The sequence below is a fragment of the Boeremia exigua genome (genome assembly GCF_020726555.1).
Source record: "Boeremia exigua strain MPI-SDFR-AT-0100 chromosome Unknown C7974scaffold_11, whole genome shotgun sequence".
In the NCBI taxonomy this organism is placed as follows: Eukaryota; Fungi; Ascomycota; class Dothideomycetes; order Pleosporales; family Didymellaceae; genus Boeremia; species Boeremia exigua.
In genome coordinates this window covers 1,236,971-1,253,379 of record NW_025763528.1, presented here as the reverse complement: position 1 = coordinate 1,253,379, position 16,409 = coordinate 1,236,971, and the positions used below count along the sequence as shown (strand labels likewise).

Below are 16,409 nucleotides of genomic sequence, written 5' to 3'. Positions count from 1 at the left end.
CGACTGCTTGCTCAATTGCGCGAACCCAATTGCTACGAAGGCGTGTGTACAGTCGTTTGTCTATCTTATTGTCAAGTCACTTTCTTAACCCATCATCTGATATCACTGTCACTGCATATAGCAAATCACGCCCCAACTGAACGCCCCGAAGACGCTAGCGTCCAAAACTGGTAAGCGCCGCTGTAGCTTGTTCGCGGCAGAGCGACGCGACCGCCGAACTTTTGACAACACCGCGCAACAATACCGTCAACATGTCGCTGTTCGGCAATCTTGGGGGCACCCAGCCTGCTGCAAATGCGGCTCCAGCCTCGTCTTCCTCGTTCGGATCCTTGTTCGGCAGCAAACCTGCTACAACGTCTGCTGCACCGTCGGGCGGCTTGTTTGGCGGGTTGGGAGGAGCTACCCAAGGTGCTGCATCGGGCACAACACAGCCAGCAAGCAGTGGAGGATTTGGTGGCAGCTTGTTTGGCGGCGCATTGGGCGCCAAGCCCGCTGCCTCTCCTGCTCCAGCCTCCTCTGCTCCTACAGGAGGTCTCTTCGGTGGAGCAATGCCATCGCAACCGCAGGCGCAAACAGGCAGCCTCTTTGGCGGTCTGGGCGGCGCGACGCAGCAACCGGCAGCCACAAACCAAACCTCGAACCAGACACAAACGGGCGGACTCGGTGCAGGGTCTCTTTTCGGTGCTGCCCCAACGCAACAGCAACAGCAGCAGGGTGCTGCTCCGGCGCAAACGAATGGAGGCACTAGCAGAACAGCACACTTCGATCACTTGCTCGAGAGGGGCCGCAAGCGCAATGCCGGAGAGAACGGTCTCACCAGCTTTGACGAGCTACCGTCGTTGCAGCTGGGCCTCGGAGACATCGCTCGCAAGGTCCGCAACCTAGGTGCCGGCGGCCCCTCCGCGGCTCAGGCCCAGGACGGACAGCAAGACCGTGCTGCGTACGCTCTGGAACCACATTGTGCGAAAACACATACTGACAAGACCTAGGCACTACCTGCTCTCTGCGTCTGGCGTGAAGCTGGGCAGTACCCTTCGCGACCTCAACCAATTCTCGTCACAGGCAGGCTACGGCGCAACTGTGTCTGCGCCAAACGTGTTCGATAGCGACGTCGATAGCTACATCTCGAACCTTCACTCCCAATCCACCCTTGCGCTCATTCAAGAAGGCTTGGAGCAGTCCAAGCGAGACTTTGATACATTCCTTGAAGACAACGTCCAACTTGAATGGGATAAACAGCGACAGAGGATCTATGAACATTTTGGCCTCGGAAGGCAGAGCGAGGAGATGGCGGCTTCACAGAGTACGTTCGGTGGCACAGCTCGAGGCGCGTTTGGTCGCTCCACACGTAAGGGCTGTTCCATGGGACCTAGAGGCGCTGCTACAAACGGCGCATCGACATTCGGCGCATCCTCAGGCGGTCCACCAGTCATTGGTTCCCAGAGCGTGCTCAACGGACGGGACTCTTCAGAAAAGTCAGGTTTTGGTGGACAATCTGGCCCACAAGATCGACATGTTCGCGACAAACAGGAGAGATTCATGGAACAGGTACAGAGCCTCAATGAGGATAGGCAGCGCGAGGTTCCGTTTTCAGTTCTGCATTCTTTCTCCAACGTAGAGAGCGGTACAGCCGGCGACAACTCAGATCACTTTGTCAGTGCGTACGGAGCTCTAATCTCCATCACCGGCGAACAGACGCAAGCAGAAGCCCTCAATCCCGGATCAGCCAACCCTAGACCACGAAGCTTCGCCCGAGACTACCTGGATGACGCAACCACATCGAATACCAGCATCAAGCTGCGTAAGCGTATCCTTGACGGATCTCGAATGTACCTTGAGAAGAGGTTCTTGGACAACGTGGAGGAGGTTCTTAAGAAAAATCCCTCTGAGGCTCTAGTGGGCGGTGTGCCTTCGTTACTTAACAAAATCCGTGGCTTTGTGCGAGCCAAGGTAGCCTTCAAAGAGCTTGGTGCAGATCTCGATCTCCTCCAAAGGATAGGCGAATCTGGCGAGGAGTATCCTTGGGTCATTGTGTTTTACCTGCTCAGGGGCGGCCTCTTCACGGAAGCTGCGGAATACGTGAAGGAGAAAAAGAACTTCTTCCAGAACAACGACCGGAATTTCCAGCCCGCCATCTCGCATTATGCAACGGACTCTGACCGTAGACTCAGCCCAGATCTTCAACAGAAGATCAGTCATGTTCATGCACAGCGGACACGTATCGCCACAGGGAATGATCCTTATCGAACGGCTTGCTACAAAATCATTGGCCGTTGTGAGATGAGCCGCCGAAATTTGGAGCCAATTAAAGAGTCCATGGACGACTGGGTGTGGTTGCAATTCAACTTGGCCCGCGAGAGCAATCGGGCTGAAGAGAACGCTGGCGAGATCTTTGGTCTGGAAGAACTTCGATCGACAATCAGAGACATCGGTCAGCGCCATTTCATGAATGAAGAAGGCGAGACTTCTGGAGGATATGGAGTCTATTTCTACCTGGCTACACTCGCAGGAATGTTCGAGCCGGCTATCAACTACCTGTACCAGCACAACTATGTGTCAGCGGTTCACTTCGCCATTGCGTTGGACTACTATGGACTGCTGAGGGTATCGGACTGGAGTACCGCCGGTAACGAGATCTTGACATACACCACGAAGCAGCAGCCACAGCTCAATTTTGGACGAGTGATCGGCTACTACACCGGTGACTTCCGCGCTGCCCGTGCTGATGCAGCAGCGGAGTACCTGATCCTGATCTGCTTGAATGCAGACCTACCGGGCGAGGCTGGTAAGCAACAGGCAGAACTTTGCCATGAGGCTCTTCGCGAGCTTGTACTGGAAACGCGAGAATTTTCGACGCTCCTGGGCGATGTCAAGTCTAACGGTCAAACAAAACCCGGACTCATCCAAGAGCGTGTATCACTGCTCAGATTGAGTGGTCAAGACGGTTTGATCAACACCATTACACGAGAGGCAGCGAAAATGGCGGACGATAACGGACGCACCAATGATGCTGTACTCCTTTGCCACCTAGCGAACGAGTACGATAGTGTCATTTCCATTTTGAATCGTGCTCTGTCGGAGGCTCTGTCCGTCGAGATCGGACAGGAGCCTCTTCGCCTTGAGCCGCTAAAGCCTCGTCTCCTTGCCACAGATGGACAACAGCAGCAGCCGACCGACGAAACATCCTCAAGCTTGAGTATGCTCGGGACAGATGATCCGGTCGACCTGGCGCGCAAGGTCATCGCTCTTTACGATGGCAACAACCTCTGGTGGCGGAAGGTCTCAGAGCTCAATCGCGACACAATTCGTATTCTGTTCCAGTTGAACGAGGCAAAGAAAATCATCGAGGCCCGTTCGTACATGGAAGCACTTGGCGTAAGTACCTTTCCGCATTGGTGTCAACCAGACTAACCTATGTTCACAGATGATTGAGAACCTCCGCATCCTACCGCTGTCCGCCAACGGCAATGTCTCAGACATCCGCGCATCGGCAAACAGCTTCAGCTCGTACCCTCCAGAGATCGCACGCAATATTGGTAGTGTACTGCTTTGGTGTATCGGGTGTTGCTCGCGACACCGTGAACACCTGCTCTCCGGACAGTTTGATGATCCCATGCGAAGGAGGCTTGCAGATCAACTGCTGCAGAAGGCTAAGGATCTTATGGTATTTGCAGGTCTCATCAGATACAAGCTTCCACCGCGAGTTTTTGAGACGTTGGCAAGGGAGGGTCAGGACGTTGGTGCTTATTGAAAATACATTGGCAGAGAGGCGCACCTGGAATGAAGGTCTGGATATCGCAGAAGAGCCCTTTGTCAGACACAGAGGTTAGCATGTAGACGGTCGGTTATGTAAAACTGATGGAAACGACGTACACAGCTATCAAATGTCTATGGTACCACATCGCTAGTGATCACATTCCATCGATTTTGAGATTGTCGATCTCATCATGAAGCTTGCAGCTGTCACCTGCTGGCGAGCGGCAGCTGCCACGTGCGCCGTCACCACCGTTTACGCTAGTAAATGCCAAGACCCCAGCCTCCCCAGCCTCACGTTCATCTTGCCGTACCTAATGCATGGTAATCTCCCCGCCACAAAGATGGTTCTAATACACTCTGCTCCACCGTGCTCGCGCGTTGTTCTGCGTTCGCATCGATCAACGGCTTTCGACCCGCATCTTATCACCAAAGCTCAGGACGATCATAACCCAACTGATTATGTTCTTCACTACTCAATACATCGCGCTTGCAACCATCGCCTCGACTCTGGTTAACGCCTTACCCCTCGACATCAGTCAGCCGCGTGACCTGGTACCCCGTGCAAAGAGCTACTCTGTCATCAATGTTGATGGAGGAGCGTCTACAGCGGCACCCGCAGACGCAACGACAGTGCAAGTTGAAGGGCCAACAGTCACTGCAGAGATTACAGCTACTACCACTAAGCCTGTACCTGTACCAGTAGCAACCAGTACAAGTACTAGCTGCACCAGCAGTTCAACATCTCAACCATCCTCGTCAACGCCAACACCCACTTCATCTTCGACAACAACAACACAGATAGCTTCATCGACCACCGAGGCGCCAAAGCCTGTGTTTGTCACTGTAACCGTCACCGACGGTGGGCCAACTGAGTACTACGACAATGGGCTGTGGCACACGTCCTACCGGGTCAAGACGTTCGAGGCTGTCGCAACTCCATCGCTACCCTAAACGTTGCGTGCGATAGCTCGACAGGTGTGCCTAGATGGCAGAATGGTCGCTGCAAGGCAATCAAGACGACTTGAGCACTGCTGTAGATCCTGGCGTTTTCTTCTCACAGCTACGGTCGACACGGCGAGTGTCGCCGCAGCCCCTGTTTTAATACGAGTTACGGAGTACATGATGTAAATGATGCAGGAAAGGCGAGAAGCTCGTGAACACGATTTAGTGCATTGGAACGGCGTTATAGACGGCGGCAACGGTACTTTGTGTGTTGAGCATGGTCACTCCATCCACAGACGAACACTACATAATATGAGAATATTTAACAAATGATGGCGCGAGGTTGTTCATTGGTGACATAATGACGCAGCGAAGCTGGGAGCTCGCATCCCTGCAGGTACCTTTGGTACTCTTGGCAAGCGCCTTCCATCCCGCCATCTTCGGCGGCCTGATCGTTGACCAGCGCCCTCCGCAACCCCGGACTCTGCACCGCCACGATACATAATGGCGTCGCCGCCCCCCGTTGAAGACCAGGCTCGCCTGCTCGAAGATGCCCTCGCCGTGGTGCGCCAGCAGACGATGCTCATGCGGCGGTGTCTCGAGACGCCTGGGAAGCTGATGGATGCGCTCAAGTGCAGGTACGCGGAGCTCCGGACTCGCGCTACCAGCGCGCAATTGCAGAGAGATGGATCGCTGATGGTGAACCCAGCTCGACACTCGTTTCGGAACTGCGCACAAGCAGCCTCGGCCCCAAACAGTACTACGAGCTCTACATGGCCGTCTTCGATGCCTTGCGCCATCTCGCCGTTTACCTCCGCGAAAATCACCCCGTGAACCACCTTGCCGACCTGTACGAGCTCGTTCAGTATGCAGGCAATATTATTCCTCGCCTGTACCTTATGATCACCGTCGGCACCGTCTACATGGCCATTGAGGATGCGCCAGTTAAGGAGATCATGAAGGACATGATGGAGATGAGTCGCGGAGTACAGCACCCCATTCGCGGGCTGTTCTTGCGCTACTATCTCGCTGGCCAGGCACGCGACTGCCTCCCCTCGGGCGATGGCGAAGGTCCAGAAGGCAACCTGCAGGACTCGATAAGCTTCATCTTGACCAACTTTGTGGAGATGAACAAGCTGTGGGTGCGCTTGCAGCACCAGGGTCATTCGAGAGAGCGCGAACAGAGGACAAAAGAGCGCCAGGAATTGCAGCTGCTTGTAGGCAGCAATCTGGTCAGACTAAGCCAGCTGGTCGATCTGGAGAATTACAAGAAGATACTCAACCCTCTGCTCGAGCAGATTGTACAGTGCCGAGATGTTCTGGCTCAGGAGTACCTGTTGGAAGGCATGTCTTGCGCTGTGTGTGTCGAGTCCGGCTAACAAGAAACAGTTGTCACTCAAGTCTTCCCTGACGAATTCCATCTGCACACCCTCGATCAGTTTCTCTCTGCGGTCGCAAGGTTGAATCCACATGTAAACGTCAAAGGCATCGTTGTAGGCCTCATGGATCGATTATCTTCGTACGCGCAACGCGAAGCCGAGTCGGAAAGTCCAGAGCAGCGCAAGAAGACCGAAGAGGAGTCGATAGCGCAGCTTCTCGAGCAATTGCGGATAGCGAAGGAGAAGAGTGCGGAACCCGAGCCTGTGCCTGTACATCAGAATGGAGACTCTGCTGAGAGTGCTGAGACACAACCGAGTGCAGATGAGACCTCGACTGCATCTTCGACAACAGCTGTATCCCTTGCAGACACCGAGACAGCTGAGTCAGACGATGCGATTGAAAAGAGACGCGGCATTCCGAGCAATGTCAAACTCTTTGAGATCTTTCACGAGCAGGTGCAGACACTAGTCAAGATGCAACGATTAGCTATACAAGATACCATTGGGTTACTCGTGTCGCTTGCAAATCTTGCACTGTAAGTCGAACTCCAGCATTGGATGGAGTATCTCTACTGATTGAGCTAGGAACATTTACCCTGAACGCCTCGACTACATTGACCAGGTTCTGACATTCGCCAACCAGAAAGTTACCGAGTATCAAAACAGCGCCGACCTACATTCGCAAGCAACACAAAGCCAAATCCTCAACCTCTTGCTTTCCCCTATCAAGACTTACGTATCCCTTTTCACAGCGCTGGCTCTGCCAAACTACATCCCTCTCCTCCATTCTCAGCCATACCCCACACGGCGAGCAGTGGCTGGTGAGATCGCAAGGAGCTTGATGCGAAACAAAACTCCTATCACCTCTGTCGAGAACCTTGAGAGCGTACTGGAAATTCTGAAAGTTCTCATTCGGGAAGGCATTCAGCAAGCACAAGGGTACCCAGGCGGCCCCATCCAAAGGAGAGCGCAGGAGACCGAAGAGACGATAGAAGAGCAAGGGTGGCTTGCAAGAATAGTACATCTGATTCACGGAAAGGACAACGACACGCAATTCAAGGTAAGTGTTGTAGTATGAAGTTGAAGAACGTGAATGCTGACACGGTGAACAGCTTCTTCAATCAGCGCGCAAAGCTTTCTCAGAAGGCAACGAGCGTGTGAAGTACACTACACCGGCCATCATCACAGCTTCTCTCAAGCTTGCACGGCAGTACAAGAAGCGCGAGCACTTTGACGACAACTGGCAGTCTCAATCGTCGGCCCTCTACAAGTTCATGCACAACACTCTCTCCACTCTCTACAGCCGCGTCACAGGCTCTGCCGATCTGTCGCTACGCCTCTTCATCGCTTGTGGGCAAGTCGCAGACCAGAACAACTTCGAAGAAGTCGCATACGAGTACTTTGCGCAAGCATTTACAGTTTACGAAGAAGCCATCAGCGATTCGAGGGCACAGTTTCAAGCTGTGTGTGTTATTGCTAGCGCGCTGCACACAACACGGAACTTTGGCAAAGAGAACTACGACACACTCATTACAAAATGCGCGCTGCACGGCAGCAAGCTGCTCAAGAAGCCGGATCAGTGCCGTGCAGTCTATCTTGCCAGCCATCTGTGGTGGGCGACCGAGCTCAGACAGAACGGAGAGGAGGACCCCAAGGATGTACGTTACAAGAAAACAATTTCGACTGAAGTCCCAGCTGACATAATTAGCTTTACCGCGATGGCAAGCGTGTGCTTGAGTGTTTACAGCGTGCCCTACGCGTCGCTGATGCCTGCATGGACGCAGCAGTTTCGGTCGAGCTCTTCGTTGAGATTCTGAACCGTTATGTTTACTACTTCGACCAGGAGAACGACGCCGTAAGTTTTCTCAACGCCGGTGTTCAATGTGCCCTACTGATACCTCACAGGTTACAACCAAGTATCTCAACGGCCTCATCGAACTCATCCATTCGAATCTGCAGTCCAATGAAAACGCATCAAGCCTCGAGAACCCAAGAAAACACTTCCAGCGCACGCTTGATTACATATCAAGCCGAGAGTACGAGGGTGTCATAACCGCATCAAAGTAATATCGCCTATATCTGAGGCCTGGCACAGGAGAATTGGAGAAGCTAATTGAAGGACATTATTCGTAGATTACGCAGAGAGAGTTATATATCGAAGTGGTTTGAGGCTTGTGACACCATCGCGCCATTTTGGGACGTGTCTTGGACTAACAATGAGTTTGTGTTCATGTGCGTCCCTTCTTTGCGCTCACAGTTCACTCATCCCAGCCTTTACCAGGTTTAGGCAACTTTTTCTCATCCATCCCGCTCCTGCGACCTAAGACCCTCCAAGCTAGAAACTGATGAGGAACCACCCATAACCCATTTCGCGCCGCCGTCCTTCATCAATTGATCACCCAGCTTCATCAGCTCTGCCTCCAGGCTCAGGAACCCATCTCGAATATCCTGCGCCATCTGCGAGTCATTTTGGACATTCAAGAACATCTTCATTGTTTGGAAGATGACTTGCTCGGGCCGCAGTCCATCGTATCCGGCTTCAAGCAACCGCTCATGAGCCTGGCGCAGCTGGGTCACGAGTCTCGAGCGCTCAAGCAAGGCGAGGTGGCGATGTTGTTGCGGCGAGTTCTGCGGGGGCTGCATGGCGGCGTAGCTGCGCTTGACGCTGACAACCTCCCGGCGGTACTCGAGCCAGGCCGGAAACGAGAGGACGAGAAAAGCGGTCGCGAGCTCGATACTTCGTTGGGTGGGGGAGCTGATGGCATCGTCGTCGAGCAATGAGAGTCCGTGCTTGAGATGCTTGAGCGCCACGACCTCATCGAATGCCAGATCGTGGTAGTTGCACAGATAGCTCGTGAAGAGGGCGCCCAGTTCGTGGCCTTTCGTGTTGGTGTAAGACTGATACGTTCGGTGCTGCTTGAGAGGTCGGAGAATCTCGTGCTGCTCCGTCTCTGCGCTGCTGTCGTCTTTCCGCTTATGTTGGTATCTGGACGGCTTCTTGGGCGAAACCTCTGCTTTGTCGCCGAGCAGTGTGCTACTATCTTGGTCATTCACCTCGGCGAGGTTATGACCAAGTTCTCCAAGCTTACCTTGCTCGTACTCCCCAAGAGCTGGATCGACCGATACAGAACCAGTGTGATTCGGTTTAGTGATCGCGTCGTCTACAGCAAGGTCATCTAATCCGTGCCGGGAAGCTGGACCAGGATGTTCCTCTGATACGTCAAACGTATGCACTCTGTCTCGTTGGAACTCGCCCGGCGTATCCCCAGTGATCTCTTCGCCTTCTAGCTGAAACCCTGGGTCTGTGTTTGTGGCGTCAGTGTTGTGCATCTGCTGACGATTCTTAAACGCTATGAGGAAAATCCAGCGATGAAGATGCATCCACAACCTGCTTCAGTGTTAGTTGTATATATCTCTCCATTTGTAGTGGTAGACGTACAGCTTCTGATCTGCGCTCTCCTCGTATATGAGATCCTTAGGATAGTTCTCGTCAGTGCCTGGAACTATCAGCTTTGTGCGGTCTGCATCAAGACCCCAAATCGGGGCATGTGTCTCGAACAAGACATCAATTTCCTCATCCAGGGAAAATATATCTTCAGCGTACCGAAGTAATTGCGCCGCCGAGAACTTGCTGGACAATCCGTATGCAATTTTGTTGATGTCGTGGCCTAATGACCCAAAGTTCCTAACGGGAAATTCGAAGCGGTTGTCGTGTTGTGGAATTACCGCCAAACCGACCGACCGCATTGTTGCAAGTATGGCCTTGCGCTCATCACCTTGCATATGATAGAGGCGCCAATCATCTCTGCTCCAATACCGGTCAACAGGAAGCTGTATAGGAGTCAGCAGCATCGTGCGGTCTGTCATGTTGTCTCTCTTTGTATCGTGTTTGCTATCTGTTTCACCTGGCTCTGGCTTGGTCGGATGTGCGACTGATTCAGAGTATGCTGTTGTGATAGCTTCTGTGACCTCACTAGACTCGCAAGTGACTCCAGACTCTGAGTTGCGGTCATTATATTCAGGAGTTACACCTTGAGATTGATCAAATGAACCAGCATCTTGAGGCTCAGATGTCAGCAATTTCGTGCGCACTTGCGACTGGTTACGGCCAAAGAAGTCACTCTGCTGCTTTGGTGCTTCGGATAAGGTGGTAGCAGCGCTTACTACTGGTGGTGGTGGTGCTACGATAGTCTCGCGGCGAGTGTCAGTCTGGCCTCGCCGCGGCGGCAGTGACGAATTGCTGCCCTTCCTGAGGTTGTGACTCTTCGCCCGGGCATTTTCGCTTACATTTGAGGCCTTCCTCGCACTGTACCGTTTCCAATTGAAAGCCTTTGCAAGAATCCACATGCGCAAATGGTACATCAATCTCATGCGACGTCAGCCATGGGTGCGACATAACATTAGGTTGTACTTACACAACTTTGGCTGCGTCATCTTCAAATATCAGATCCTTCTGATATCCTGTGTGGCCTTCACTGGCTTTGAGAAGCCAGCTCCTCTGTTTGCTTGCACCCCAGATCTCGGCGCCAAACTGATGCAGGAGCTGCGCAATGGCTTGTTGGAGTGGCGCATACTTGTAGTCAGCAGCAGCGTCGAGGAGCTGCTCCATGTCTATTGGTAGACTTCTGGAAGCTGCAGTGACAGCATCAGCAAGTTCGTTTAGAGCGTGATGCTGGAACTTGAGCGGCCCCGGGCCGATCTTCGTCTGGCGTATTCCGAGGCTGCAAAGGAGTGTATTAATCTGGAAGGTGGGGTGTTTGGCGAAGGTTTCCCAGAAATCACGATCCTGAGTTGGCATATCCGTGGCGGCGCTGTGGGTCTCTGACGATGAAAAGGGCTGCGTTACTTCTAGGAGGGCAGACGGTAGTGGGAGTGCAATAACGAGATAGTTGCCCGTCGATTCCCGGACTATGCGCGCTCTAGCTAACGCTACAGCGCCAGCAGAAGCTTGCGCCATAAGGTAAAGAGTGGGTGTTGATCTGTGTGCAGATATACTGTGAAGAAAGAGGAGTGAAGGCAGTGCTTTGACAATCTGCCGCCTATAGCGACGCGACGGGACGGCATGGCTTGGCAACAAACAGGTCGCTCCTGCAAATTCGATAGGTGAAAGTCTTCGGTTGCTAGATACGTATACTCTAGTTTGCTCGAAGGACACGAAGGGTCAAGTGTATTTCATTCCGACCTGTGATTCACTCGCCCTACAGTGAGAGTTATACCATCAGACTTACTGATTTAGGGACACGACTCGACGCTTCGGAACACTGATATGTTGTAGTAAATTGCTGTGGCAATTGATATCTCCAGAGCTGCCTCCTGTTGCTTTGCATCTGAGCCGTACGGTATCAGTAGTTCAGCAGGTTGGTTAGACAAGGTCAGTCTCTAGTGGCCGCTCGAATCCAAATCGAGGTTCCAGAACGTTTTCCGGCATTCGCAACACATTGCACTGTTTTTCATGAAGAGGGCTGATGCTTGCAGGCACCGTACCGTCTTTCAATAAAATAACTCCAATCATCAATTCATACTCACTGACTACGCAATTGATGTAAAACGCAGAGTATCTTTGTATCTACATACTTCAGCTAATTAGTCTAGCAGTATCTCGGACATACGTACTCAGTATTCGAGGTCCTTCTCGTTTTCCTCTTTGTGACTCTCACCAGCGACCGTGGTCTCCCTTTCGCATGCATCGAACCTGGGCCCATCTCGAGACCTTACAACTCGCGACTAAAAAAAAGACGCGCTTGAACGAGCGACGAGTGCGATGTCAAAATACATAATGGCTATCGAGAACAGACTGATGGATTGACGTTCGAAAGCGCAGCAGGTCCAACGCAGGAACAAGCATGCAAATGAGACTCAGTCACTTCCAAAAAGGCGACATCTTTCCTTACATGAAGCAGTGGTTGGTAAGTGCAAAGTGATCACACATAAAGCAAGAAGGCAGTGAGGTTCAGGCCGCGCCAATCGCTTGCAGCCACGAGCCATGAGCGGAGCAGGAACGCTAAATAGACCACACAAGCGCCGAGATCGGAACACGCAGACGATGACGATGTCGATATAGTTTGGGAAAAACTGAACATGACGGTGCATGAGCTGTAAGACCGTGCGCGATGCATACATATTGACATTATCGTCACAGATGAACAAGAATAGCTGCCCGTTTGGCTTAGTGGTACAGCGTCTCACTCGTATGTTCCTGCGAAATGAGAAGATCCTCGGTTCGATTCCGAGAATGGGCAATCTTTTTGCCATTGTCGAGGACAAGAAAGACTTGCGCTTGATAAGGTATCTTATTTTGCTGGTAGGCGACGCTCATTGCATTTGCATGACATCGTCGTTACTTTCTTTGAACAAGGCGTTAGCTGCACAATGAGTTGAACGTGGCACAAACATTGAGCACAGCGTTTGACATTACGTGGACCTCGACTAGGCATGCGTCTACGGTGTATCGAGTGAAGTAATGCTATGTAAAAGTCAAAGAAGCAAATGAATCGATCCGAAACACAACAATCGACGCCTACAGGGAAAATGAACTCAAAAGTCGACACCAACATCCTCAGTATCCCCACTCACCAGCATTGAGCAAGCTCTGACTGGCTACGAAACTGAAGCCACCGAAAGGGTTACTATGCGCATCACTGAAGAAGCTCTTTGTCAACACAGGGCTAAGCGGCAAGTCGGTGAACTCTTGGTTGAAGTTCTCGGCCATCTCAGGGTCGGTGATAAGAGGCTGGATCGGTGGCTCCAGCTCGCGAGCCTGTAGCTGCTTCCAGTTGATCTTGCGGAAGAAACGGTGGTTCTTGATCGTCTGCAAGTCCTTCGCCATGTTGTATCCGAGGCGCTTCTTAGGATCCTTGCGCAGAAGACGAGTAAGCAGGTCCTTTGCGTCGGCACTGAGATAGAACGGCAAGACCAATTTCTGCTTGAGAATCTTCTCCTGGATCTTGGCGTTGTTGTTGCCGGTGAAGGGAGGCGCTCCTGTAAGCAGATCGTACCCGAGAGCACCTAGAGACCACCAGTCGACTGCCGCGCCGTACTCCTTGCCTTCGATAACTTCAGGAGCCATGTACTCGGGAGTACCAAGGATCGATCGGCAAGGGCTCTCATCGTCGAGTGTGACCTTGCTCAGGCCAAAGTCGGTAAGCAGGAGGTGACCTTCGTGGTCGAGAAGACAATTCTCGGGCTTCAGATCGCGATAGATAACGCCAACTGTGCGGTGCAGGTGGTCAAGAGCAAGTACCATCTCGGCCATGTAGAAAGCAGTGACATCTTCAGAGAACATGCGCTCAGCCTCAAGATGATGAAATAGCTCGCCACCTTGTGCGTATTCAAGAATAAGGTAGAGCTTCTCGTGATCCTGGAACGCGTAATAGAAGTTGACGATGAAGGGGTGCCTATTCACACTCTCGAGGATGTTGCGTTCCGTCTTGGTCTGCTCGATCAGCTTCTTGTGCACGGTAATGGAAGCCTTCTTAAACGTTTTCTGAGCAAACAAGCGACCAGTGCTTAGCTGACGGACGAGAAGTACAGTGCCGTAACTACCCTTTCCGAGGCACTTGATAGGCTCAAAGTCGTCAGCGCTCATCTTGCGCATAATGTTGTTACCTAACATGGTCGAAGTCTTTGACTGTGCGTCCGCACTGAAATCCTCGTCCAGGTTGACTTCGTAACTGTCCATTTCCGTGCGGTCGCTGTCGCTAGTGCTATCAACCCCAGACACACTGGTGCTGCTCGACATGCCAGAAATCACTCGCTTTGCAGGCGGACATCTCAAGGGCGAGTCTGCTCGAGTGCCAAGGTTGAGCGCCTCGAGCTGAGCCTTGAGGCTGCTGATGCCACCCATGGAAGAAATGGGCCTGAGCGCAGGGCTGCTGGTAATACTGGGCAAGCCAGAGACAGCGGGTCCAAGACGCGGCGTGGCTGCAGCAGAGTAGTCCGACTCCTCTCCGCCAGACGTGACAGGAGTGTGGAAGCCTCGGGCAACGTTGGCAGCCGGCGCAACGCCGTCTAAACCCTTCTTTTTCTTCTTCTTGTTCTTCTGTGCCTTTTTCATGACCGCGTTGAAATCCAACTTGTCCGGACCTTGCTGCTGGGTTTCCAGATTGGGCTGCGTGACGCGCTTGGGCAGTGGAGATGCGATCGTGATAGGCGGGGTACCCACATGGAGGGGCAGCGGAACGTTTGACACATCCATATCCATTTTGTCGGTCGCAAAGTCGTCGTCCACGTTTATCGTAGGTGCTGCGCCGTGCGGCGCATGCTCCTTCGCGGCATGCGCGTCGTCGTCGTCGAACGAGAAGATCCCCATGGGTGCGGTGGGTCGTTGGTATTAGAGCTGATGCTCTAGTAGAATAAGTTGCGCGTTGACTCTAGACCGTCTGCATCAGTGTGCGCAAATCCGAAGCTCTCGTGTATTGCGCACAGCCAACTCAGGACTGGGCTGGGCCAAAATTACCGTCCACCTCTCACGGTGGACCCTCCTCCCCTAGACAGCAGCGAATCAGCGCGGCGAAAGACGCGTCGGTCTTGTTGAGTCCGCTGGTCGAGGCAAGATATGGGTACCAAGGGCTAGTCAGGGTGAGCTGGGCAATCGAGAGAGAAGCGGTCGCGTCTGGTGAAGCAGAGCCCATAGATGGTCGTTCTGAGGATAGCGTAGTGTCGATAGGGTGCGCCAGGTAATTTTTCCTGGCCGTTGGTCGTTTCTGTGCTGTGAGAGTGCGTTTGACGGTGAAAGAGGAAACAAGGCAATCAGCAGGCAGAGGGAGCTGATCGCGCTGTCCTTGCTAGCGCGCCAAGTCCGGCTTTTTCATGTGAATAAGCCGCTGTTTTGCCTCCCCCAGGATTCATCTCCGCTCTTTATTTCGGAACCGAGTCCATGCACTTTCATGCCTTACTTGAACATTCCATACAAGTGCTCGGACAGTGCTTTTTGTATTGATTCGAAATCATGCATGTTAGCAGTTACGATCACAGCAATCACGGCGTCTTGAGCTTGGGGCAGGGTCTCACACACGACGCATCGATTGGCTCACAATAGTCAGACCGTGAGCCCGGTCTTAAAGTGCCTTCCAGCCATCCAGCATTTCCGGAAGTCTGGAGCACTGTATGGTCATTTATATCTCGTATGCGCCTCGGCTCAAGTCAGCAATGCAAAACTAAAACTGTAACCTCTCTTTAGCAGCCTCCCTTGCTAGAGTCCAGAGAGACATAGGGGTTGCTCGTCAAACGTGGTGGCCGCCAGCGCAAAGTATCTCGAGAGTTGAGACACCGCTCAGTCCATGTCCATTTGTTCGGAGCCTATCCGGATCATGCGCATGCGTCGATAGTCTGCAAATACAAGGTCGTGCAAGGGGCACAAGACCGAGCCGCATCGTCATAGGAGGTCTGTTTGGCTGGAAAAGCAGAACCACCACTTCCCCGAACTGGGTTGTAAGTCGCTGCGCAATGACCAAGAAACCACTTTGCCAGACTTTACTGGACAGACAACCCCTCAATCTTGTTCTGCGGCGTTGCGAGACGCGGAAGCTGGTGCTTGAGGAGGGCCGGACCGCTAGTGTTACAAGGGAAGGAGGGCTTGATTCGTACATGTCCGATCGCTTAACATCGGGCAAATTTCTGCCTCTTTCTCAAGCACCAAGCGTTGAAATTGGATCAGGAGATGTCCAATCATCGGCTAAAGTCTGTTGCATACCATGCGCATTGATATATAGTTGTTGTAAAGAAATCTATTACCACAAGTCAATCTAACGAAGTTGGAATTGCTCATTAATGAGCCCTCTTGGCTTAGTGGTAAAGCGTATCACTAGTATGACTTCGGTCAGCAAATGATAAGATCGCTCGTTCGATTCGGGCAGAGGGCATTCCTTTTTGCTCTTTCATTCCAAGGAGGAACTGTGTACACATTGACTTTGACAAACTTGTGTTCTTTTTGAGATGTGTGAGCTTCAGACCACAGTAGCAGGACGTCCTCCAATGCTTTCCATCAGTGTGCATCTGTAAGCTTTATAGGAGGCCTTTGGAACCGTCTTACACATCGGCTTGTGGACTGGCTGTCTCCCAAGTGTTATTTGAGACAGGCAAGAAGACCTGGATAACATCCGCAAGGCTCTGTAGCTCCCTCATACATATCTTGCCACGCATTTCTATCCTTCCACAAGCCACTATCGTTGGAGTGGCTACATTCGTGCACTATGTATAGACTCAGACGTGCTCATTAAGATGTACTACAGCTCGTTCGCTACATGAATTGTGGACGCGACGAGTCTACGTGTAAGACAAGACACAAAGATTCAAGGATGCACCTTCAGGGACTATCATGACCGCAGACATTCC

The 16,409-nt window shown here is 52.4% G+C and overlaps 5 protein-coding genes and 2 non-coding genes across 7 annotated transcripts; 5 read left to right on the top strand and 2 right to left on the bottom strand.

The window, feature by feature from the left end:
• The first annotated feature begins 230 nt into the window (after positions 1–230).
• Positions 231–3,948, top strand: C7974DRAFT_402343 (Nup93/Nic96-domain-containing protein). Its single transcript, XM_046142691.1, has 3 exons — positions 231–940; positions 990–3,375; positions 3,425–3,948. The coding sequence occupies exons 1-3, from the start codon at positions 252–254 to the stop codon at positions 3,749–3,751; spliced, it is 3,402 nt and encodes a 1,133-aa protein (XP_045993533.1). The 5' UTR covers positions 231–251; the 3' UTR covers positions 3,752–3,948.
• Positions 3,949–4,046: 98 nt separating this feature from the next.
• C7974DRAFT_402341 (uncharacterized protein) lies at positions 4,047–5,127 on the top strand. Its single transcript, XM_046142690.1, has one exon. The coding sequence runs from the start codon at positions 4,216–4,218 to the stop codon at positions 4,705–4,707; it is 492 nt and encodes a 163-aa protein (XP_045993532.1). The 5' UTR covers positions 4,047–4,215; the 3' UTR covers positions 4,708–5,127.
• Positions 5,121–8,260, top strand: C7974DRAFT_51051 (vacuolar protein sorting-associated protein 35). Its single transcript, XM_046146762.1, has 7 exons — positions 5,121–5,336; positions 5,408–6,042; positions 6,088–6,613; positions 6,663–7,137; positions 7,190–7,735; positions 7,786–7,932; positions 7,983–8,260. Exons 1-7 carry the CDS (start codon positions 5,203–5,205, stop codon positions 8,142–8,144), a joined length of 2,625 nt encoding a protein of 874 aa, XP_045993531.1. The 5' UTR covers positions 5,121–5,202; the 3' UTR covers positions 8,145–8,260.
• Positions 8,261–8,375: 115 nt separating this feature from the next.
• On the bottom strand, positions 8,376–11,034 carry C7974DRAFT_416843 (uncharacterized protein; the record flags this gene model as incomplete). Its single annotated transcript, XM_046144025.1, has 3 exons — positions 8,376–9,465; positions 9,517–10,443; positions 10,493–11,034. The coding sequence occupies 3 exons, from the start codon at positions 11,032–11,034 to the stop codon at positions 8,376–8,378; spliced, it is 2,559 nt and encodes an 852-aa protein (XP_045993530.1).
• Positions 11,035–12,232: 1,198 nt separating this feature from the next.
• C7974DRAFT_t99 lies at positions 12,233–12,316 on the top strand. The gene has a single exon. It is a non-coding gene; the product is annotated as a tRNA-Thr (tRNA).
• A 165-nt stretch (positions 12,317–12,481) lies between these two features.
• On the bottom strand, positions 12,482–14,814 carry C7974DRAFT_51015 (kinase-like domain-containing protein). The gene has a single exon (XM_046146761.1). It carries the CDS (start codon positions 14,383–14,385, stop codon positions 12,634–12,636), a length of 1,752 nt encoding a protein of 583 aa, XP_045993529.1. The 5' UTR covers positions 14,386–14,814; the 3' UTR covers positions 12,482–12,633.
• Positions 14,815–15,849: 1,035 nt separating this feature from the next.
• C7974DRAFT_t100 lies at positions 15,850–15,937 on the top strand. Its single transcript has one exon. It is a non-coding gene; the product is annotated as a tRNA-Thr (tRNA).
• Positions 15,938–16,409: the final 472 nt, after the last annotated feature.